The 27,250-nt window shown below is 31.2% G+C and overlaps 1 protein-coding gene across 1 annotated transcript in view; it reads right to left on the bottom strand.

Annotated features, from left to right (window-relative positions):
* Nucleotides 1-1,965: 1,965 nt before the first annotated feature.
* The window catches only part of Dhc36C (Dynein heavy chain at 36C), a 188,003-nt gene continuing 162,718 nt past the window's right edge, over nt 1,966-27,250 (bottom strand). Inside the window, exon 57 of the mRNA XM_088195651.1 lies at nt 1,966-2,081. Coding sequence (XP_088051777.1) covers nt 2,078-2,081 — 4 coding nt within the window. The 3' untranslated portion in view covers nt 1,966-2,077. The remainder of the gene's footprint in view (nt 2,082-27,250) is intronic.

Genomic DNA, 27,250 nt, shown 5'->3' with positions numbered 1-27,250 from the left:
CCATGACTACTATATAAAAGCATATATTATATTTAGACGATTTAATATATGTTTAACACACTCTCCACAGAGTACGTCACAAAATTAACCACACACATATACATATACAGATTCCCACGACAACTTCGGAACATATAGAGAGAGGTCCAGGCAGCCTGCGAGCGCGTGCCTGCAAATATCAATTTGTATGTGTCCGATAGTTATGTGTATATATAGGTGCGTTATAACGGGGTTCTTTCCACCCCCGAGGCCGCCCAACCCTCGAGTCGACCCCCGTCCGGGTCGCGTAAATAGCGACGTGGGCGGGGGGGCGGTTGGGTGGTCGGTCTGGGGGTGGGCGAAGGGATGCTGCGCTCGCGGTCGGGGCGCGCCGGCAGAACAAAGAGTGCCAAAGCGGTCGTCATGGCAACCGCCCACCCTCATCCCCGTGAGCCACCCCCGGAGCGGAGCGGAGCACAGCATCCGACGGTCGGGAGAATAAATTTCTTTTTAATGAATTGTTCCAGTCCATTCTTTGAGGTGATCCCGCGGAATGAGACAATGTATGGATATGAGATGTGTGAGATTTATGGTTAAACAATTCGAGATGTCAGCTACTTGTTTCCCGATAGTATATTTACCAATATATATATAAAAAATGTTTTATAAACTTTTTAAAAATACTTAAGATCGCTCAAGGGAAGAGAACGATATTTTAAATGGCGTCCGCAATTTTATTTACTCAAAACTCTCAAAACCATCAATTCTTTATTTTTGATAAATGTTCATAGCTATTTAGTATACATTTTATGATTTATTTTTATACTATGTTTAAAAATTGTTACTTATATTTTAGGATATTCTAATAAGTCAATTTTCAATTTCTTAAAAAGGATTATTTGTATGATTACTTATTATTTTAGAGATGCGACATAAATATGTTTGTTATGGAGCAGTAAACATATTTTAAAATCAATGTTTTATTGACAATTTCTAAAAATAATATATGTAGGTTAGTTATAACTTTTAAGCAATAATAAAAGTGGAAAATTCAATGGCGTATAAAGATATATTTTTAGCGGGATGTATTTTGGTGTTGTCGTTCTTAGGAGTACTTTTTGGTGACCCTCTAATGAGGGTTTTGCTTCGCGAAGGTAATTCAAAAAGTTGACGTATCGGATTTTTCAATGAGGGCACCCGGCCAAGGCCAGCAATTCGGCGAATGGCATCCTGCTGAGAGGTTTTGAAGGTCATTCCGACAAGCCTAGGTACGAAAAATTGCTATGGTTGACGACCCAAAATTATTGCTATTTCTTTTGCCTGGTTAAGGAACAGGGTTTCTCGAAGTCATTTTTCCATAGTAGTTTTACTCATTTGAATTTTAAAAATGGTTCTGAGAAACTGTTATCATCTTGGGTGGCAAACAAATATAATACAATGTTTTTATGTTAAAATGAAATGAATTATAAGACATTTAGTAAAATTTCAAAATTTTTATAATTTATTTTAAATTAAAATACCTGTTTAAATTTTAAACTAGATTATATTTTACGACTTAAATCACATAAAATTTTTCTTAATAATGAAAAGCCATAAATCGAATTTTACTGAGATAAAAATGCATTGCTAGTCACTAAGGGTCTTAAAAATCATAGCTTTTATATATTTTTAGAGGCAGACGAAAATTTCTTAATGATTTATGTGTTAAACTTAAATAAATAATAAAAGACGCAATGTAATTTTTTGACATAATCACAAGAATAAAAAAATTTTCTAAAAAAAAAAACTAGTTTATTTATAACTTAAATTTTGTACTAATACACTGTTATTTTCTTTCAAGATTACGTTTATTTTTTTCTTATAAATTACCATTTTATTGAAATGCGTCTCATTCCAAATGAGACGCAATTTATTCAGTACAAAATTTTTTATTTGAGATTAATATGTTACATTGAATATTCATACTATATAAATAATATAATTGATATTAAATGCAATTATGCAGCGTGGTATTTGAAGGGCGCAGGCTCTCTGGTCACAGAGGTCACAGAGAAGCGGTCTGGTGACGTAGATATTCTTAAGTCCGTCTCTGCAGCGATCATCTACAATAATAAACATAATGTTTTTGAGTTTTGCAGTCCGTTAACAGTTTATAGTATAAACTACCACATATACAGATAAATGTAGATGCCACTAGCGTCCTTTTTGGCGTGTCGAGTTTGTATTTTTGTTGACTATGATTTAGTGAAGCAGCTGAGATTAGTCATAATGTGTTCCCGTGGTGATGATGGACTATTTGTTAATGTGTTTCGTGTCCACGCAGTGTTTGGCTCATACTGTGTAACATATTTATAATGCTGGTTTGATATAGCTCTGGCGAATCGCAGATGATGATGTTTTCGTGACAACATCACTTGCGTTTAAATGGACACACCGGCGATCGGTAACCAAAGCGTAGAAGAACAATATTATTATGTGCTTACTAGCGCGCATCCTTTCCAATTAATAAGTAGCTTTTTAGCCGCACTAATAAGTAAATAACATTTAGGGATAGACGTGCATTAGATGGTCCGTGAAATATTTTCAATTATTAACGCATTTTTTGTCACGAGATTTGTTTTTCATTTTTGTGAAAAATACTGTAGCCTTACTTACTAAATCTATTATTATTTGACTGCAGTTAAAGCCTTCTGTGAGGGGTATGGGAGTCAAGGGCGGAGTATTTCTGCGACTATATTTCTATATTTTTATTAATGAGTCACCCCTTTTCTCGCTGTGTCTGACATTTTTTGTCTGTATTGCCAGCGCCACAAGATTTTATTTAAAGAAAGCTTTATAAATTTTACCAATAAATAAAAATGTATACAGTGCATTTCTAATTATAGACCATCTTCGTGAAAATTTATGTCATGTTGAAGCATTTTGTGAGGTGATGTCTGTGGGGGGGGGACTCAAGGGTAGAGGATTTCTACGATTTTATATTGCTGCGACTAAATTTGTATATTTATTATTAATGAGTCACCCCTTATCTCACCGTGTTGCCACCGCCACAGAATTTTTAACTCATAAACTGACTTTTTATTTAAAAATAACTTCATGATATTTTTGTAAAGTTTACTTTTAAATGAATTTTTATACAGAGGTCGATAAGTATGCAAATATTCTTTGCTTTTTACAAACATTGAACTGATATTAAATATTTATTAAGATGTAATATAACTGTATTATTTATGATGTGTTAATTTACATGAAAATATTAATTTAATAACTTATATTGTCTTTGATTTTAAATTTGCTTTAGTTATTTTATTTTTCTATTAACACTTTAGATACGAATTAGAAATTACACTATTTTACTTAGAGGGCCTTAGCTTAGAGACACCAGATAAGTAGACCTATCATTAAATAAATTGAAAAGCATTATGACACGTAATTGTTATTTATATATTTCTCAAAGTTTTGCTTTAATCCCAAATCCATTTAATAGTAAAAATGTATTAAATACTCTTAGTTTTATGTATTGATGATTAATTTAACATTAAAATAATATTAACAACTGTCATTAAAATCTATTCAGTTGAGTTCAAGAGAGTTTTGGCACGAGTGTTAAAAATCATCTCAAAAATCCATTAGGTACACGTTGTTCTCGTGAACTTCGCGCTACTGACTTGCTTCGGAATTGTTCGAGCGTCCAACACAAAGTACAGGGTGAATAATAAAAAGAAGAGAGACAAAAAGAGTAGCCGAGCGAGTAACCCGTTTGATGGCCACTTAGTATCCATCGTTGGCTGCCGGTACCTGTGCACCGTAATGTTCCCTCTGTTTACCCTCCACGTTCGGCTGAACAACTTTCACACCCAAGATGCGGTATCACCTCATCTTTTTCACTTACACAACCCACCCCGCCCGAAACCACCCACCCTTTCCGACTAACTGTCACGAGCACAATTCGTGATGTTCACGGCTTCATATAATTATTCGAGTGATGATGAAAGCGTTCGTCTCCCGTTCGATACGCGAATTTAATCTCTTAAACATCCCCCTGTCGCCCACCCCTGCGTCCTAGACTCTTATCCCACTTGGAGGGCTTCCCCTTGAGATACATTGTTGTTTCGGGAGACATCTGTATGCGTAAATGTGTATATGTTTAGTATTGTGTATAAATCAAGTATTTGTTTCAATTCTAATTTCCAGCAACAGTGAAGATTAAAGTCATTACTAGAATTTTATAGATAAAGGGTAGTAATTTGTTGTATTGTTTTTTGGTATTGCGATTTGACATTGATCATAAAAGAAGCACGGATCTTTCAAGTAAATTACTATCACAATAAGCGACTTATTTATTGGCATGACTAAATAGCAAACTGCTAGAAAGCAATGGGACTTTTTAAGTGTGTCATTCAGAATCCTTGCCTCAATCCCCCCACAATTAATCTCGGACAATTACACCGTTTCAGTTGATCCTAATTTAGAAGAAAAATAATAGCACTAAGGGTTGGTTTTTGCTTATTAAATTTTCTGAATTTAAATAAACTAACTAGAAAATATTTTTTTGTCATGGCAAAAAGCTCTAAAATGGCATTGTTTATTAAATTAAGCAATTGTTTCCATCCCTTCTTACATTACTTGTTTATGAAATTCATAAATATGTTTATATACCGCTAAACTAATTCTATATTAAATACTTAATATAAGTGTTCCTTAGATTTAATGGTACAAACAAAAATAATTATGGTATTTATCTGTGTCACCTGATTTTGAAGTTTGCGTATCAAATAATATTTATTATTTTTTTTAATATGCTTTTCGTTAAACAGCATCGTTGAAGTACTCCGTATGATTAACTTAGTTCCAAATAAGGATTTAGAATAGGAGCAACATTACTGTATTAAATAAATTCTGAAAAAATATATTTGCTTCATTGATTTTGAAAATCGTGTGTAATATCACAAATTATTTTATAGAAACTATTATTTGAATGTCTTGCCTTTCAATTAAATAAATGTATGGTATAAATAGGAACCTCAAGTTGGTTGTATATTTTCCCTCAGATCTGAGACCGCAATAGGCTTAGTGGGTATAGTGCGCAGGGTCTTGGGCTGGGCGTTTTTTAAGGGTGGTTTGACCTTTGCCGAGGTCCTTTGAGCTCTGCTGGGCTGTATGTCACCACTAGATTTTGCAATAGGAAATGCTATAAAAGACATTCGAGTATAATGCTATTAAATTTCTTCGAAAACTGTCGAAAATATCTGTAAAAGACAGCATTACTTAAATATTAGGTCGATTTTTAATGTAATTTATATCTTTATATACATATTGTAAACAGTCTTAAACGATATTTAAATTAAATAAATTATTCCATTAACTTATTATATGTATGCTGCTATATAAATTATTATTAAATAACGGAGTAGCGAAGTATGTATTGTCTCAGACTAGTAACGCTGAGGTTGCGGGTTCGAGCTACGGCAGCGATGCGCTATTATAAAAAAACCGGCCTCAGTTATTGATAATAAATTATATTAGACATAATTATTTATAATTATTATTTTAAATGTCACCGATTCTCAGACTCTAAGTCAGACTCTAAGTCTGGATAAAATTTACTTGTATTCAATATATATGATTGATCACTTGGTACAGATTTACCCCGTTGTAGCGCATTAGGCTTACGCCTGTCAGGTTACTTACTAGTATTTTTCTAAATACATATGTATTTTATTATATAATATAAATTATTACGTATTTAAAGCTAATATGCATTTAATAAAAAAAATAAAAAGTGAGCTGAGCTTTTTTGTTTTTGTTGTATTTTAAACAATACCACTTTTGATGTTTCATCATAATTGAATTAATATTTGAGGAATAAGTTTGACAAAGACAAGTTTCAAAATAGTGTAGACAAAAATCCGTTCCTATAAAACATTTTTTATCTAAAAAAAATCATTTTGCTATCTTGTGTGGTTTTTTTAGTATATTATATACTGTATTGCGTTTTTATTTTACAGTATTGCAATAATTCCTAATAATATCAAAATCTTATATTAAAATGAATTAAATATCAATCTTTATGACACTAGATTATTTTAAGGCAATTCAGAAAAAGGGAAAAGAGATAAAAACAAGCAGAATATTACCTCTGAATACCTGAAATGAGAAAGAAATATTTGTTTTTGTACAAATTAAATACATATTAAATGATCGACTCGGAATTATTTGCTGGTGTTTTGTCTTATTGAATTATAGAACGTTACAAGTACTTAAGAAACTACTATCAAACTAAAAATTGTATTATGCTGTAATAATCAAATTAAAAGAGTAAAATTTATTGATACAATATATATTTACAAGAGTTGCAAATAATCATTTATATAATCAAGTTGAATACTATTTATCAAATAGTAGTTATTAGTGTGGCAATGTATGTAAAAATGTAACATCTTGCAACAACTAAATCAAAAAAAGAAAACAATATATTTTTTCACAAAGACGATAAAAGTTCTGCCCATTTGTATTTGAAAACAATATTTAATCTTGCCACATTTCTAATAAGAACCAAAATTTCTATTGCAGATTCCGGGAATTTATGTTTGTATTATATATAAATACAATTAAACAAAAAATGTATACTCAATAACTACCCACAGTAAATAGAAGCGACGTGACATTTGCACATATCATTATTTTTTAGTCAAATATGCTATTTTAATAGTTGTGCTGATGACCAATTATATGCTATACATAATAATGCAATACATGGCAATTAAACTGATGAATTAACTGAACAGCGACGTGCTGACGATTGATTACGTGCTACTGCAATAAATAAAATATTTTTTATAGAGTCAAGTATTAATATAAATTTGAAATAATAGGATAAATAAAATAATCATAATAAATAAATATTAATTTTTAATTTATTCCGATCCAGGCTGGGTAATAAAGCTAGTATTATATAATATATAGTATTTATAAAATTATTTTTTCGTCATGTTCGTCATTTGTAGCGTATTTTTTAGAAGTTTTTTTGTTTCCTTAATAGTGCTATGATAGTCAATTTTAAGATTTTGGGTCATTTTTGGAGAATGTCATGGATTGTATTATTATATATTAACGTGTTATTTTATTTTACAAATATAATATATTTTAGTAAATAAGCTTTATTTTGGGTGAATGATCTTTTAAATATTGCCATATTGCCACTATTTACTGTATCGATGACACAGTGATTTTTAGACAAAGGTATACTATGAATTATTAAAACATAATCTTCTTCTAATAGAATTTATTAAATTTCTGTAGAACATGATTCCGAAAATTAAGCTGAAATATTTTTGCAAAAAACATGAGCGATGCATAATTGGTGTTCTGGTGTGACAAGTTTTTTTGTACAAGCATTAAACTATCTTGACTGTTATTGATAAAAAATCAATTCTGAATTTTCGGGATTAGGTAGCGAGATCCAGGATCTCTGGGTTGAATTTCCTACTGATCATATAAGATATGTTCTGGGTTCTATGATAATGAATACCTTTGCTAAGCGAAATTCAAGTTACAAAGATAATGTACAATTATTGAAAAAAAAAAAATTTTTTTTCAATCGTTTAAGCCAGGGGTCGGCAAAGTGCGGCTCCGGAGCCGCATGCGGCTCTTTGGCTCCTTGAGTGCGGCTCTGGCACAAATATCCACGGGCCCGGGCGCTAATTCTGGTCGAGTGTCCTTTCCATGCAACGTTGAATGTGTACGTGAGCGTTGACGTAGTATCTGTTTCGTCCAATAGGGGCGCAGCGCAGCGTAGTAGTATGACAGCTGTCAATCTGCGTACTTGGCGGTTACAGACGGGGCCAAAAGTATGACTGGCGTCAGAAAAGGGTTTGTTGCCATTTTGAAAGAAAAAAATAATTACGAGATATTGGTTTATCATTGCATTATTCACCAAGATGCGCTTTGTGCGCAGATATTTCCGGAAGAAATTAGTAAAGTTATGGGATTAGTGATCACGATCATCAACTCCATTGTAGCTAAAACTCTTAATCATCGTCAATTCAGAGAATTTTTAGTTGAAATGAAGAGTGAGTACGCTGATTTTCTGCTTCATAACAAGGTTCGATGGTTATCAAGAAAGAACGTTTTAAAACACTTTTGCTCAAGATTTTGAAAGGGAAACATTGTTTCACTTTCCGAGCCTGCTGAAGCATCGCCAAGAAAATAATTCCTCTATTGACAAACACCATTTCAAAACAACAATTTTAAATATGAGGAAAGCATTTCTCAGCAGGTTTCAAAGCGACCTTAGCATTCGACAAAAATCTTCTCAATGCTACAATAAACTGAGTTGAAATTTTCTCCTTTTGGCATTGACATTAGTAACTTTGAAATATAATTGCAGGATTTAAAAAACAAGAAAATATGGAGCTCCAAATTTGAACGTCTTTGTATTGATTTGGAAATATCGGAGAAGAACGAATGTGATCTTAGTTCACAACACAAGTGGTCTGCTTTGAAAGACCTGGAGAATGAAGTCATGATCATTTTCAACGTTTGGAATAGTATTCCTGACTCTTAAGATCCGCTGAAAAAGCTTGCGTTTGCTGTTCTTTCCCTTTTTGGTTCTACATATTAATGCGAACAAACCTTTTCAAGCATGAACTTTATCAAGAGTAAACTGAAAAGTTGTCTTATTGATGAGAACCTGGAATCATGCCTAAAATCAAAAACAACAACATATAAACCTGACTTACTGAAACTTTCCAAGGAGATGCAAGGACATTGTTTGCATTAAGTGTTTGTCAGTCATTGTCATGATTTAAATTTATGGATACCTTACTTTCATATTATTGTTTATCAACTAATAAATCTTTATTAAGTGTGAAATCAAGTTTTATTCAGTGTACCTGTAATTTAATGAAGGTTTAAAATTATAATAAAGGTTTACTAAATTAAAAAACAGATTTGGCTCTCAGAACTATTTTGAATCGTTGTAATGTACATATTTGGCTCTTCGGCCAATAAGTTTGCCGACCACTGGTTTAAGCCAATAGAAGGAGCAGTTCCAAAATGTCTTTGCTACTCAGCAAGCACCGGAAATGAGGCAGCCGTAGAAAGTATCTTTGTATGCTTAAATTTAATAAATTTAAAATACACAAAATCATAAAAATAACTGCGGTGCATCAAAATTGAAACAGTACTCTTTTTTTGCATAACCAGAAAGAGGGAAAAGTAACTTAATTTAAGTCGGAGCGTTCGCTCCACAAATACTAGGCGGAGAAGGAATCAGACGAGGGAAAATTCGATTTTGTCCTGATTGAGCGCTTTTACGGCCAACGATGTCTCCCCAGTCCATCCCCTGAAGCCTTTTATCCCCTTCCACATTTCATCCATCCGCTCGTTTTCTTCAGACGCAAAGGTTTGCCGCCGCTGGAAGGCGGACGGCAAGTTGAGAGGACTAATTACGTTTCGCTCAAATTTATAATAAGAAAATGCTGTGATTGGTTAAAAAAAATAGCACCATCAAAACAGGTATAGCAAACTCGTGAACAATAATAAAAATTGGTTAGACCATTACTGATTTCGTTTATAAAATATTTCATATGTGATTTTTCAAAACGCTTATTAACGTAATACTTTGGCAAATACGAATCGCATATAAATGATGTGTTCATCATTTAGGTCGATTTTTTCGGCCGAAAAGGTTTTTCGTCACTGCCGGAAGTAAGCGGACGGTGAGCTGAGAGGCTTTAATTTTAAGATGTGCCGTGTCTGGCGTTATTGCAGATTTATTTTGTCCGTACCGCCATATATTACGGCGGCGGCCATTAAATATGATTTGTAAGCCTGTCAGCGGAAGATGGCGCGATTACCGGAACTACTACCACCGCCGATGGAAAACTTCAAGGGGGCTTATGGTGACAGTTAGGCCTTAGTTGGAGTTTCACGTGTGCTCCTGTGGTTTGACACCGTACTGCATAAAATTGCAATTTCAAGCAAGGAAGCATTTTAATTCAAGAAAATAGTACTTGTTAACTTTAAGCTTTTATTTTATTTTTATTTTGACGTACAGCATAAATCTTACATATCTAAATCCTAAATAATAATGGATATCTCGCATCATTCTTTGACATAAGGAATTACAACAACACATCTCATAGAAATAATGAGAAATGCTACATATGTAATAGAAAATAAACTGTGTATAATATTATTTATTTAAATTAAATTAAAATACATAGTATGATTACGTCACAGAAAAAATAATACGTAGTAGGATTTTTTTTATTATTTATTAATCTATTTATACATGAACAATATGTAATTCTTCTTGAATATGATCTCAGAATGTTAAGAAACATCCCATTTGATGCCTCTCCATATTTATAAATTCAAAAACTAATTAATTTCATATAATAATAATTCTTTTGTTTATACTAATTTATTATTTTATGTTTATCATTTGTTATGTGTGTCAGATATCCGATGGTTTAAATCGTGTAAGTCGTCTGGTGTCGTCATATCTACAGTCAAGTAGTTCGGTTGCCATTTTGTTTGTTCTATTTCTGTGTGACGTGTATTTGTTCGTTATTTCGTATTTTATGAATTCTATGTTAAGATCGTTATGTATTACGTCATTAGGGAGCGTTGTTTTGGAATCTCTGGATGATGGCGATGATGGAAGCATAGGTACTACCAGGCCTGCCGAAATATGGGGGAGAGGCGACAAATTCCCTGAACCCGACTCTGGAAAAAATCATAGCAAGTAAAAACCTACCTCAAATAATGAATATGAACTAAACTACAGTTGTTTAAGATGTATGTACTGATATATTTCAGATATAAATTCCTTCAGAACTTTTAATACAAACAAGAAATAAAAGGAGCGGAACATTGCCTTCAAAAGCATCCACTTTCCAGGTAATACTTTCACAATAAATATTATTATTCAAAGGATCAGATTGTAGTTTTTTGACGCGGCTCCGTTTGTGTTAAAATTTGTTTGCAAATTATCGCTTAAAAAATATTTGACATGAGAGGAATTATTCAGTGGTAATTTGACATCTGGATTTAATGTAGCAAAATAGATAAATCATACATTCAGTTTCATGTGGTTATTCCTAAAAAAAAAACTAGAAAAAACAGTCTCGAATCTATCCCGAAAATATGTTTTAAAATATGTATCAGTAAAATCATATCGGAATACATTTTCACTAGTAGATATATATTTTTAGCAGTGAAAATATAAATTATCTGGCAGGTGCTAATAAAATTATTTGATTTCAACTTTTCTATATGTAGTAATATATATATATTTACATACTTATCATTATTTATTTACATTCGATGTATAAATGTTACAGTGAAGTTATATTTTCACTAGTGAAGTTGAAATACATTTTCACTAATAAATATATATTTCTTCTAGCAAAAAATTATAAGACTGATAGGCGCTAGTGAAATTATACGATGCTCTATATTTTCTTTGAACTCAATTTGCCAGTTGCGAAACGTTCATTTGCTGTTCAAACCCAAACTTAACTTAATTGAAGTTCTAAAACAAATTATAGGTTTAAAACTCTCAGGGAAAAATAAGCGGAAGAAGAAGTACAGATAGACGTTGCATCTTGCATATTGCTTCATAGTTTGTCTGCACTTGGATATTCAAATTTAATAGCTATCCTTCACTTTCACTTCACTTCACACAGGACTTCTGATATAAGAGTGTGGTATATTCAAACTGAATTTTGGTCAATATTTGAGCATCACCGAGCATTCCCTCTGCGATGACGCCGACACGATTTTATTGCTTTTGACGTGAATTTTTGACTTCTGAGAAATGATAATTTTTTTGCGCTCTCTTGTTGGTCAAAATATGGTTTAGATGTGCTTCATTCGATTCAAAAATATCATTTAACTGATAGGCGCTAATATAATGCTCTAAAATGTATATAAAACTCAATTTAACAGCTGCGAATTTTCTGTTCAAACCCAAACCTAAAATATGGGAAGTTCTAAAACTAATTATAGTATTGAAACTTTTATTAGGTCAAGACCAAAATACAAACTAAGCCAACTAATCTCTCAGGGGAAAATAAGCGGAATAATAACTACAGACAGACATCGTATCTCACATATTACTCCATAGTTTGTCTGTATTTCGATATTACACTATGTTTTACAAATATAATAGCTATCCTTATCGATATTACTATGGACTTCTAATATAAAATGGCTGATCAAAGTATATTCAAACCGAATTTTGGTCAATAGGAGAGCGCAATAACAATTATCACTTCTCAGAAGGCAAAAATTCACGTCAAAAGCAATAAAATCGTGTTGGCGCTGTCGCAGTGGGAACGCTCGGTAACGAGCGTTCCCACTGCGACAGCGACGGCACGATTTTATTGCTTTTGACGTGGATTTTTGACTTCTGAGAAGGGATAATTGTTGTTTGCGCTCTTCTATTGGGCAAAATTTGGTTTAGATATGCTTTATTTAATTTTCACTTGTAATATTGTTATAAAAAGTCTTGATAGTCGAGCGTTTTCACCATGATGGCACGATCTTATTGCTTTTGACCTGGATTGGTAATTCACTATATGGCAACACTGAGCAGCAAAGAATACACGACTAATTATCAAGTTAATATTATCAGTAGATGCTTAATGCCTAATTAAAATATTTGGCATAAAATATGTCGCAACTGTGGATAATTTTTATATTTATTTGTAGCATAGAAAGGGTTAGCTCGTACTGATTATTATTTATTTAAGAAACTATATTACGATGTTAAAAATATATAAAGTGCTATTTTTGTCATGAGGCCCGGAATCGTTGTTTTCCCAGGTCCCGGATTTGCCCTCGGCGGTCCTGTACTTTCGTCTACTAATTCGGTATGTCCTTAATGGTTTGATAATCACCTTGTACATAAGTATCTTGTTTTCCAGAGTCATCTGAGATCTTCTTCCTATTATCCAGAGCATTTTTCGAAGTTTAATTCCAAGTTGTTTCCGCCATATAAGTCTTCTCTCCAGATATACTCTCAAGGTATTTGCCTTCTTATTTTGTTGTAATATCTGACCATTTAGCGAAACATTTGGGCAGATATGTTTATCTAATATGTACGTTACATATGTTGATTTTATCGTATTTGCTAGCATTCTCCTTCTCATCCATTATTCGATTCTGTTAAGGTTTTCTGACGCTTTCAATGGGTCATGATGAGCAGCGATCATAGCTGTATTGTCTGCAAATATTGCTGAACCTATATTTGCGATATTATCTGTATATATTAGATAGAGTACCGGTCGCAATACACTTCCCTGTGGAACTCCGAAGTTCATCTCCATGCACTCCGCTTTGACTTTCACGCGAAAATATCTACCTCGTATGTAGGATTCTAATATTTTATAAATTTTTTTCCTCAGGTTTACTTTTATTTTATAAAGCAGTTCATCGTACCATACTTTATCAAAAGCCTGATTGATATCTATGAGCGCAGCGGTGCAAAACATTTTGCTCTCAAAATCATTGCTGATTTTTTTTTATAATTATATGTACTTGCTCTATAGTCCTTTAGTGATTTCTGAATCGAAATTGGTGATTTGGAATAATTATTTTTTCTTCAATTATTTGGTTGATTCGTTGAATATTTTTGACAGCACAAGTAACAACATTACCGAGTTGTTTCTCTGAGATCTGCTACTATCCAGAAAAAGGAAAAGAATTCCAGCCTTAGTATGGCATTAAATTGTATTGTGATAATTGTCATTCCTTTTTCCGATATTTCTTTCAGTAATTTTCTTGATATTAAGTCAAATCCCGACGCTTTTTTTAATTAATGTGTATTATTAGTATTTGTTTTTTTATTATTATTTTACTTTTAATCTCTTAATTATTAGACTCGCTTGAAGTAGTGTTATTAGATAAACCACGATTTCCTTTGTATCTATTCTAGTTTTTGTCGCAGGATCACATGGTGTGAATACTAGAGTCTCCAATTACTCGAACCATCAACTACTCGAGTATCGAATATTTTAATTTTAAAATACTCGAGTACTCGAGTACTTTCGAGTATTTACCAAATGTACCAAAATAGCTATTATTCAAATTCGTGCACATATAAATAAATAAATAAAATACTTAGTATGTTAATTTTTACAATTATTTTAACTTCACGAACATACTTTTTAAAAACAATAATGCAAAAAGTGTCTCGAATTTAATATTACTGCTAACCTTTGGTTTTATTATTCCCGTTATGGAAAAAACCCTTTCCGTTGCTGTTGATGTTGGTTTTATTGTCATTAACGCGTTGGATAAGGCTTCTAATTTATATCTGTTCGCTTTTTATAGATATAACATTTTTTGAACTCTCTTTTTATGTTCTCTTCTTTCATTCCCTTCTCTGCTTTTCTCTTATTTCCTTCGACTATTGACAAAATAGCATTTTGTGATTCTTCTTGAATAGATTTTTTTTCTTAACAATATACAATCTTCTAATCCTTCTGAATGCGAAACATTTAAATCTATATCCTTCGAAGATGTATTTGGGTGAATCCCTTTCACTCTAGAGCTAAACGGTTCGCAAAGAACTGACTTTACTTTAAATGCCTTTAAAACACACAATTGTTTTGATTTATATTTTAAGCTGAGGGATCAGTATAAACAATTGACAACACTTTACGCTACAACTGCATAGTCATAAAACCTAAAAAAATTTTTGTTGATATTTCATATTGTTCATTGCCATAAATTAGATAAGTCGGGATTGTCGAACAGAAAACACAAAAGAAATTTCTCCGTCGTACCCACTAACATAGCCGACGACCGCAACTATGCAACTATGGAACTATGAAAAATTATACCACTCGGCACTTCGGGCATAAACGCCAAATAAGAGCAAGACGTTAACCTTTACCGGACCGAGTTGAAGTTATTTTTGTTTCTGAAATATTTAAAAAAAATTTAATTTCGAGTATTAATCGAGTAATTTTTAAAATACTCGATTATCAAGTACTTGAAAAATAGACAAGTATACTCGAGTATCGAGTACTCGATTACTCGATTTGGAGACTCTAGTGAATACATCATTTAAGTGAGCTACAAAAGTATCGGCCTTTTCCTTATCACTTCTACCCCATTAATTATTTTCGCTTTTAATTGGCGGAGAGTATGTTATGGGTTGCTTTAGCTTCTTTGTAGCTTTCCACTGCGTGTAATCGTTGCTTTTTGAAGCCGACAAGTTCTTCGAGTAATTTTAAATAGAATAATTTTTTAAGTTGTTTAAAAAAGCCTTTAGTTCTTTAACGGCTTTATTGAGTTTTGTTTTGTCGCTCGTTAATCTTGTTTGTTGCCACTTTTTGCGAAGCTTGTATTTTTCTGCAATTTTTTTATTATTATTATGAAGTGATTTTCTTTTTTTAATTTGTATTAAGATTTGATATGGCTTTCCAAGCTGCTGTTTGAATTGCTTTTGTTAAGTGTTCGACTGCTTGTTTTACTTCATCGTTACTTTTCAAGGAAATGTTTAATTCAATAATTTGCTCAAAGTTTTTTTAAGGTCAGAGCTTATTATTCGTGGATTAAATTTGTTTGTAATTTTACTAGTATCAGTGAATGATCTGATCACAGATCAAAACATAATTCAGCCAGAATTCGTTTTACCTCAGATCCACCTCAAGTTATTTTCCGCGGCGTATTTGTACAATACTTTTCCATTATTGTTTTTAAGTAATTAAATTTTAGGTTACATTGTAATTTCATATAAAAAAAAAATAGTAGAAAATAGGTATATTATCTAGAATGAAAAATATGTTTGGTATAAACACAAAAAAAATTACAACTGTATTATATTGTCCCATTTTAATTATTGTGCAACAATATTAGATATGTTTAATAAATTAGATGAAACGAAGTTGTAAAAATTACAAAATAGAGAAATGAGAGTAGTTTTAAATAAAAATATATTTACTAGTTGTAGAAGTATGATTGATAGATTGGAATAGTTCAATGTATATGTTTTAGAATTTATATATAATGTTACCACAGTATTTTAATACGTATTTAATAAGAAATAAAGGTGGTACATAGATTTAATAGATAAATAGTTTGATATAAGAAAATGAGTACGGCCAGGGGAATTATATACGGAGGTGTGAATTTGTATAATTCGCAAAAAATGTAGCGCAGTGAACGTCACAGCTTTCAATTTTTACACGCATACATTCGCGCGTGCTAGAGCCGAGTCACAAAAATAAAGTCGTATAATTCGCACGAAAATATGATTGTGTGATGTTTTTGTTTCTACCTGCGCTGCAATAACGGTTAATATCGGGAAACTGCATCAGCATACTCAGGAGGGCTTAGAAATTTTGCACGTTTGATATATTATTTAAAAAATACAATTAAAATATTTTAAAAATTAATAAAATATTTTTGTTACATAGTGATACATATTACATACATAGAAAATATATTTACAGAAAATTTACATATTTTAAAATACAATAAAAAAATTCTTTGGTTTCGTTCCAACAATTCTATCACTTTCTAATGACGTAGAAGATTAGTAGTTTATTTTCAATTTTTAAGAAGTCACTTCGAGTGTGTCGAATCCTAAGACTGTTTGTTGTTAACTGATACATTAAAAATTCGTACTGCAATAGTGCGTACTGCAAGCGAGACAATGTAATAATATTCATTGTCTCGCTTGTTCTTCATAAAGCGGCAATGCTCATTTCAAGGTTTTTTGCCTGTGTCACATCCGGCTATAAAAATAAATATTTCGGCACATTGCGCACAAAATAAAAATATATATTTTTAGTACAGTAACTGGTTGTCAACTCCTACCGTATGGTTTTATTAATTCTAGAGTCTGTGTGTTTGGATAAAAAGTAGAAGATGTGACGCTCACTGATGTAAATGGAATAAAGAAACACTTTCGTGCATTAAGAATTAAATTATAATATTATAGTATAGTATATAAGCCTTTTATATTATGTATTATGATAAGAAAAGCGGAAAGTAATGATAATTTTTTTCACATACAAAAAAATTATTAAAAAAATTATATATACAATTTTAATCAGTAAAATAATTTTCATTGTTTTCTATTACTTTTATCCAACGATCAGGCAGCTTTTCAATCTCTTTATTATATAACTCTGTAGGTTTTACGTTAAAAAGTGATTTTATGTGATTTTCGATACTGTCAAATGAATTAAAATTTTTATTTTTAAGGGAATGCTCTAAAGATCTGAAAAGATGGTAGTCAGAGGGTGCGATATCGGGGGAATATGGGGGATGCTGTAAAACTTCAAAATCAAGCTCCCTTATTTTTTCCTGCGTGATCCGTGCCGCGTGTGGTCTGGCATTGTCGTGCTGCAAAATTCGCCTTTGATTGTTGACCAAAACTGAATGTTTTTTCAACAGCTCCGCTTTCAATCTGACTAATTGACCACAGTATACCTCTGCAGTAATTGTTTGATCAGGTTTTAATAGATTACGCCAATCATGTCCCACCAAACACAAAAAAGGACCTTTTTTAAAGTCAATGAGGGTTTAGGGGTAGGTATGGGTACTTCGTTTTTAGAAAGCCATTGATTTTTTTCTTTGCACTGTTGTATAGGATCCACTTCTCATCGCTTGTAACGATCCTTCTCAAAAATAATGCCGTTTCGTGCCTAGACAATAGTGACGAACAGATAGTAATTCGCTGCTCAATGGCCGTTTGTGAAAGTTCGTGCGGTACCCAAATTCCTTGCCTGTGTTTTTTTCCAATGCGCTTAAGATGGTCTTTAACGATCGTCCAAGGGCAGCCAAGCTCTTCTGACAATTTTTTGATGGTTTTTCGGGGATCCGCTTCCACTAGTGATTTTAACACGTCATCGTCTAATTTTGTGGGTCTTCCCGATTTGGGGGCATTTTTCAACCCCTATCACCACTTTTACATTTTCTAAACCACTTGTGACATTTTTGAAAATGCAATGTCTCTATAAATTTCACAGATGATCTGAGTGGCTTCTTTTGCTTTCTTTCCTTGATCGAACAAAAATAGCATATAATAACGCAAATAGGTCTCCTCGATTTCTGGCCTTGAAATTTTTTTCTTGTGGGTAAAAAAAAACTTTCTGAGTATTAACAAAAGTAGACTAACAGAGCTACAAAATAATCAAATCTTTTGTGGTAACTCGACGACACCCGGCGGCAAACTAATTTTAAAATCGTCCCTTTAAAAATTATCATTACTTTCCGCTTTTCCTATTATATTTACATATGCATAGTGTAAAAATGAGTTATATTAGCTTAATAAATTATTAAAATAAATATAGGAAGCGAATAATGTACAAATCTGTAAAGTAGAATGCGTTTCTTATAACAAAGCCGAGCATCTTAAAGATTTATCGCAGACGTCGTTTACGTGAGGAGAGAAACTCCACTTGCTCTCAAAAGTAATTCTGAGATTTCTCTAGCCAAAATGTTCCCACCGAGATCGTACAAATAATCTGATTGAACGGAACTATAGCATTTTTCGATACTAAAGAGCAGACGGTTGACGAAAGCCAATCTTCATAGAGAACATAAATCACTATCTAGAGAAAATGAGTCTGCAGCAGATCGAATGCATAACAATTTTAAATCAACTGAATATAGAAGGAAACTTTAATTTGTAACTGCCGTATTTATGTCATTAAAAAATAACTTTAAGAGCAGAGGGCCCAAGTTGGACCTTTAAAATACTCTTTTGACAATCGGTCGCCATAGGTTACAAACTGCTCCAAAAAATCGAGAATTACTGTGTTAAATCATCCGACATTTTTTTTTTCAATATTAATCCATGACAAACCTTTATAAAATCTACTTGAATTACTTCAATTATATGTATGTATATAGTGCATTTTTGATTTCTAACTCACAAAGTATATAAAATATTTTCAATATTGAAGACAATGGAAACTTTAGGCACACTCATAAAATATTTTTATTTACGTCTTGAAGCGTTTAAAAAAACTCTTATTGTATACTCTGATTTTTTTATAATACACTGGAATCAAATGACAAAGAAAGCACTCGATATAAAAATAATCTTTGAGAGATAATATTATTTTATATATACATAGGAGACTCAATAGTGTTCCATTTGTCATTGTGCTTCCGATCTTGTGCCGTCTTGCCATTAATGTTTCATCAGATAAAATCCACCTGAAGGATTCTCGAGTCGCTACAAACACTCGGCACATATTATATGTACCTTTGTAAGTAAATATCCAAGTTTCTACTGTACTTGGTATGTTGTTATATTCAATTCAATACGACGTTAAGGAAAGGAACACTCTTCCTTAATGGCCCTCTCCACGCCTTTGTACGCTGGATTTTTACACTTTAGTGACAAAAACAGTTTTAACACGCTTGCTGCGGTCTGCATTCCTATTTTCATAAATTTTCCGCATTTCCCGCGGCGGCCGGGCACTTAAGCATCTCCGCCATCGTCGTCTTCATACATAATGCGATGCTAAACTTCAAGGCGTGCGGCATTAGAATGTGCCTCGAGAAGCCTCTGGAAGCTTAAGCACTTTGAATTTGTTTCCAGAAAAGGCGTTCCTGCAAATATGTACATTTTATACATATTATCATCACTGTTCTTATGTGCAAGCAGTTTTAAAATACAAGCTTGTTTGTGTGTTCAATGGAACGATAACAAATGCATATGTTGGCAGATTTTTCTCAAATTTTCACTCTTATAACTTTTGAATTAAGCTTTTTTTTTAAACAAAAAAGCTCCCGAAACTCATTTATGAGCATTTTATTAAAAAAATATAATAAAATAGCATTTAAATTAAATTTAAAGCAGCTTTTCTAATGTCACGAAGCGCATATTTTTTTTTTCATATAATATATGTATTTAGTTTAAAATTTATTTATATGTGAGTATTGGTTAAAGTGTATTCAAACCAAATTTTGGTCAATAGGAGGGCGCAAAAACAATTATCTCTTCTCAGAAGTCAAAAATTTACGTCAAAAGCAATAAAATCGTGGCGGAGCCGTCGCAGTGGGAACGCTCGGTAACGAGCGTTCCCACTGCGACGGCTCCGCCACGATTTTATTGCTTTTGACGTAAATTTTTGACTTCTGAGAAGGGATAATTGTTTTTTGCGCTCTCCTATTGGTCAAAATTTGGTTTAGATGTGCTAAATTTGATTATCACTCATTGAAAAATCGTAATGTTGTATTTTATATTATAGCTTTTAATATTTTGAATCCATACTTTACATAGTAATAATACCAACATTTATGTTATTGTTTCTGTCCTTTTTTAGTTTGAACGGCGATTGGGAATTATCCGAAATTTTAACTTGAGGTTAAACTTTTACACTTAAATATAATAAAAATATAAAAAATGACGTCATATATACGTAAAAATAAAGAAATAAAATATTACGCAGATTGTCAATCGCTTTTTAAAAAAAAAATACCGTACAAAAGATGCAGAAACGCCGTTCCACTGCGTTAAATGATCTGAAACTGTATTTAGCTTTTAATTACAACATTTTTAAGCTACAAAAATATTTAACTTTTACGTAAAGATCGTATAAAATATTTTTTGCTATATATTAAATAAAAATTTCATTCAGATTCAGAATTACAATCTGCCCTAAATTATTGTATGCGTATATTTAAATATAAATAAAATCTAAGTATAGAAACGAGCTTATGCAATAGTATACAAACAAATCACAGTTAGATTATAGATACATATCAAATTCCTCACTAATCCGGTACCAGTTATTTCGGCTTTCGTGCAGATTAACTTTTGAATCGATAAAACAAACTAGTATTGTTAGTCATAGTCTTTAACTATTCAAGTCAAGGGCTTATTTGTGAATTGTGCACAAATTTGATTGCCTGTATTTATATATGATCCATTGTTTTTAAAAGTGGTATAAGTCCATTTATTCAAACATTGAGATCATTAATCATAATGGAGTCATTGTTTTTAATTAAATTAATTAATGTTTAATACAGTGATCAAAATATTTTATATCGTAAAAAAATGTTTAGTTTGGTAGAAAAATATGACGGTCGTATTCTCGATTTGTTTTATTGTGAGATAGTCGTAACATGGGGTACACATAGTGATACGGTTAAGTTGGGTTTAATTCAGAAAGCATAAAGTATGCTTGGGTTGATCAGAATAAAAAATAACGCAAAAGTAGATAGTATTATTGCAAATTTTTCATCTGATAGAGATTAAAAACCGTATTTTATATATCTTAAATCTATAAAACAGATATTATTTGATTACGGAAAGATTATACAAAAAGCTGAGACTTGTGGTGAACATGTTTTTATGTAATCAATAAGTATTGCTTATTAATGTATTATTGACTTTAAAACAATATATTTGATAGATTTGTTATACAAAATATTTTATTTTTAATAATTAAATTAACAAATTATGATACATATTATATTATCAAATACAAATTATTAGATAAAAATAGTAATAATATTTATTTTTAATTTACTAAGATATATTGATATATACTTACCTATTTTGTGGAACGTAAAAAATCCAGATACTTGAAAATTTAATGCTCATTAAAAATTGACTTCTTTCCGTTACCCTCAGTTATTTCTCCTTTTTAATAATTAATTTCTTTCCAGGGAAATCGTGGTCAAAATTTTCGTTTAATTGAAGGATTTATAACCTGGTTTGCATAATATATAGAATTGACCCTCTTCAAGTAATCTGGATAAAGCGTATTGCTGATCTCAAGAAAGACATGCCATAAAATTCCTTAGATTTTATTTTTTCGGCAGTTCAATGCAATGAGATATTTTTATTATTATATAGCAATGAACTAAATATTTTTGACAATGGTCTTATGACAATAACTTAAAAACAGGTGTTTTTAATGTTGATTTAAAATAAGCCTTTACTTCAAGTTGTACGTCTTACTCCCACAGCTTTTTGTACGGTTCAGATTTATATAATATATAAAAGATAGATAAATGTAGCTTGTCAGAAAAAATATTTTTACATGAATTGTTCTCCTTTCAAGTTTCGGAAGCATAAAAGAAAATCGTGGGTTTCCATAAATGTAATTTTCCGGCCCTTGCGATTTGTCTATCCTGTCGTATTAATTTCAGATCTGGTCGTGTCGTTTTTCTTTTTATTTTTATTTTATATGTATATAAGTAAGTATACGTATATCTCGGCGATAATCTGTTTCTCCGGTGTCTCCTGCCAGCTTATCCCTTGGGGGTCTGACATCTTTGTGAGCCGAGCGGTCCCTAATCATCACGCAGCATGCCTTCGTCGTAAACCACACGAGAAATATAGGTTAACCATGTTAGGCACAGCTTTCCCAACAATCGGAAATCGATAAATCAAAGTCAGCTATTAACAATAAATACCGTTATTACTTAAACGGCGTGTGACGGCTAAAAAATAAGAAAATTCAACATTCATGATTAAATTCCCAAAATTCATGAAAAAAGGATTTTATCATTTATATTTAGTATATAAATAAAGCTAGATATTAAAATAAATAATATGGTGGATCATTGAGATCTATAATAACATAATAAAAAAAGATGATGTACATAGAATTTAAATGTATCCAAGTATTTAAAATATTTATTATTTATTAGTGAATTTAAGGCTAGACTAAAAACTTTGGGGTCTGGCACAGAAGCAGCTAAATAATATTTAGGTTTTAAATTATTTTCACCCATGTTCCCAATCTGTTATGATTTTCCATGTTATAACAGCCGCCTTTCTAGCTTTGCTTATTAAGGTTCATATTATCTGAAAGTCTGGTGATATTAGATCCGGTAAATACGATGGATGAGTTATCCTGATGGAACACCCCACATTTTGTTAACATTCTGTGTCACTTTCTTTTTAATATAACAATCTAAAGTCTTGTATTAGTTTGCTTCTTAGAATGGTAATCTATCATAAATATTTTCTTTGCATGCCAAAGAATCACTTTTTTAGAGGCACCAACATTTATCTTTTGGGAGAAGGTGAATACAGATTCTTCTACTGTTTAAACTGTTGCTTTACTCCTGGCTCCAATACATTTAGTGAACCCATGTCTCATTGATATTATTAAATATGTTTATAAAAATATCAGGATCAGATTTAAAACGATGTAGCAACGCCTGGAAAGAAACACGTTTTAGATCAACCGATAGAAATCCACCTCACAGATTTTTTTTCAGTCATTGCTCAAAGTATTTTGAAGCTATTCATAGAATATGTCCTTACACTACTTTTTCTGGAACCCTGAATTGCCAATCTACCATGACTATATGGTGAATGAAATCGTTTCTTTTAGTAATAGAAGTTGAGGGCATTTTATTTCAAAAATCAACTCCAATGCTTTCCTTCAATGTTAAAAAAGATTATCGCTCACTTTTTGGGTAGTGTGTATAAATATTTATAATAGATTTTTTTGAATTTTCTAAATTGAGTGCTTGTTTTAAAGAAAATTCCACAAATTTTTAGTCTTTTTAATAGACTTTTGAGCTGAAAACTTTAAATTTAGGGCCTGTTTTGAAAAAACATGTATAAAATTTTGTCATTTTTGATAGATTTTTCAGTGCAAAATCCTAAATTTAAAGCCTGTTTTAGAGTAAAATAATTTAAAGGACTACATATTTAAAGCCTTTTATGATAGATTCTTAAACTCAACACTCTGAATTTAGGACTCGTTTTCAATAAAAATAATAATAAGGAAAAAATATTACCAGTTAGCAACTTTTCAGTTTTTTTAATAAATTTTTGAGTTTAAATCCCTGAATTGAAAATTATTTTATAAAAAAATATTTGGGTTTTTAGTCTTTTTAACAGATTTTTGAGCTTAAAACTATAAATTTATGGCCTGTTTTGAGAAAAAACATAAAATTTTGCCTTTTAAATAGATTTTGGAGCGTAAAATCCTAAATATAAAGCCTGTTTTAGAAAAAAATAATTCAAAGCTCTACATATTTTAAGCCTTTCATGATAGATTCTTAAACTCAAAACACTGAATTTAGGACTCGTTTTGACTAAAAATAATTATAAGCAAAAAATATTACCAGTTAGAAATTTTTCAGTTTTTTTGTTTAAATACCTGAATTTAGAATTATTTTATAAAAAAATATTTAAGTTTTTAGTCTTTTTAACAGATTTTTGAGCTTAAAACTATAAATTTAGGGTCTGTTTTAAAAAAAAATAAAAAAGGAAAACATTTACAATTCCATTAAATTTCAAATTCAAAAATAAAATTTTGGAGTGCAAAATGCTAAAATTTGGGCTTCTTTTAAAGAAAATTTAAAAATATTTCGATAGTTTACAAATTTTAGGCCTTTTTGATAGATTTTAGAGCTAGAGTAATAAATAAAATATTAGTTTTATAAAAAAAAATTCACAAGCGCGCAAATTTTCATCATTTTTTAGCTCGAAATCTTGAATTTAGGGTCTGTTTTAAAGAAAAATTGGAAGTGCAAAAATATTACAAATTCGCAAATTTTCAGTTTTTTTTATATATTCTTAGTTAAAAAATTTAAATTTAAGGCTTGTTGTAAAGAAAAAACAAACCCAAAAAATCAGAAACCCACAAATTTTCATAATTTTTATTAGATATTTGAACTCATAGTCTCATATTAAAGGCTTGTTTTGAAGAAAAATAAAAAATAAAAATAAAAAAATTACAAGTACACAAAATTTAAATGCTTTTTTGATATATTTTGGAGTGCAAAATTCTAAATTTAACGCACGTTTTAAAGAATATTTAATAATTTTTTAGCTTTTTTGATAGATTTTGAAGTTCAAAATTCGAAATTAAGAGCAAGTTTTAATAAAAAAAATTCACAAGTTCCCAAATTTTTATCATTTTTTAACTCAAAATCTTGAATTTAATTTAAAAAAATCAAAAATTACAAATGTACAATTTTTTAATTAATAACTTTCAAATTTATGCTTGTTTTATAGAAAAACAGAGAAAACAAAAAAATTCAAAAACCCACAAATTTTCATAATTTTGAATCCAAGCTCCAAATTTAGTTTTGAAAAAAATAAAAATCCCATAATTTTTTAGGCTTTATGCTAGATTTTTGCACTTAAAACTTTAAATTTAAGGAAGAAAAAATAAAATACTATTAAATTTTAGCCTTTTTGATAGATTTTTGAGCACAAAACCCTAAATTTTAATTTAAAAAAAACGTGTTTATTATAACTATGCTTTATGTTTTTGACTCAAGGGTACATGTCGTTGTGAATCTTCACAACTTTAAGGCGGACTATTTTTTATTTTATGGCTTTGAAAAATTGCCTTTTCTTATATGCTACGTCAGTGTTTTTAATTCAATTTTGTTAGGGAGAGGTTTGCAGATGTGTTTTGAGAATGTATTATACAAAGTGAATTTATTTGTCAAATATAACGTTCTCTCTGAACGAACTTCATAACTTATTCTTGGAGTGCGCGTGTTATTTGCAAAAACCATGCAAAAATGTACAAAAAATTGTAATTTAAACTTTTTTAAACACGAATAATATTGCAAAATATTTATTATAACAATAGTTAAAGTCTAAACTTAGCAATTATTTTATTATACGCGAATCTTCTGATAATTATTTATATATTGTAATTATCTAATTTAATATGATTGTATAAGTATATGACAAAGAAATATCTGAAATAAGAACACTTTATTCAACATACTTACAGGGATGTTCACATTGAACTAGACTTATTTTTCCCAAAGCTCAAAAAATATTTGGTGGCGGTGACAATTTATTTAAAACGATATTGAGTAATTTCAGTTTAAAGATCTAAATAAAATAATATGTTTTTTTATTAATTTCATCAAGTCTTTGATATTATGCCAAAAATCCAGTACTGTTTTAATTAAGAAAGACACAGGAATAATATTTGTATAATAGAACTCAAAAAGGTATTTTACTGTCATAAATATTCTATCGACTACACTTCGACTATCAGTAAAGATTGACTAAATCATCTGGAATACCTCTGTTTTATATAAATGATATAGTAAAAATTAACTAGATTGTCTTGTTTGTAACATTACCTATTATTATGTTTATACTATTAACATGAAAACCGCATCTTCACATTTTTGTATGATCGCCTTTGATTTTATTTATACATCTATCCCACATATCCACAGCCTTGTTTCTGTTATATTATACTTAGGTGTATATTTTCTTCATTTCATTGAATGTCTACAACATGTGGCGTTTTCTCTCAGTAGATATTCAAGTATATAAATAGAAATATGAAAAATTCAAATGCTTCTAAAAAACCAACTTATGTTTGGAATACTATTTCCGCGAACTGTTCCGGAAGCACCCTCGATATGGAATTGTTAGATTGGCAAAAAATCAGCACACCGCAAGTCATGTTATTAACGGCGCAGACATGTTATTAACGGAACAAAATGAAAACAGGGGAGGGTTTGTTACCAGTCACCCTGTTTCACGTAGTGGACAAATCAAAAAGCCTTTGTCCGAACTGCTTGCTAATGTAATATCCCGCATGCGCCAGAGGCGTCGTGTCATGTTACATGCATGCTGCGATTGAACAGATTCATGCGTATTAATATGGGTAAATATATGAGTATGTACTTTATCAGTACACCCTTTATGAAGCTTCACTCCCCGTTGATTGTAATAAATATGCGCATATTGAAAACAGCGAGAGATGGATTGTGTTTTCGACGTAAGGGTTCTTAATTTTCTGGCTTCTGATACAATCTTTTTTTATCTAAATAATATTTAAACAAATGTGCGATAACATATTACAGTGTGCATATGACTTATTTATTTTTAAAATAATACAGATATGTAGTTTTTCCCCATTTTGTAGTGAATCGAACACTATTCTTTATAATTTCATATGTATATAAATCGTAGTAATCTAATATTTAGTTTATTGCCTTTGATCTTAAAATACAATCTCACAGACATACTGATACATACATTATTAATTATTGATTCTGATTGCGATGCAGACATTTTCATCGCTTTCCCTCGGTACATAATTCACAGTTTGGCTATCGCTATCGGAACGTATGCAGCTGTCGAGCTTTGTGTCCGGCAAAGCCTGAGCTTTGACAGAGGCTGTATTTGTCTGGTGCCTAGGATACGTTAATGAGGGAAGCCGCAGACGACCAACCCTGATGCCCAATTCATTACCACCCCACCGATATTCTATTGCAAACAGGGCGAACGGTCAAAATCCACCCCCGGACGAACCGCCCCACTCAA

The sequence above is a fragment of the Plectrocnemia conspersa genome, unplaced genomic scaffold (genome assembly GCF_051122295.1).
Source record: "Plectrocnemia conspersa isolate PC_06_02 unplaced genomic scaffold, ASM5112229v1 ptg000010l, whole genome shotgun sequence".
NCBI lineage: Eukaryota > Metazoa > Arthropoda > Insecta > Trichoptera > Polycentropodidae > Plectrocnemia > Plectrocnemia conspersa.
This window is presented reverse-complemented; position numbering and strand designations above follow the sequence as displayed.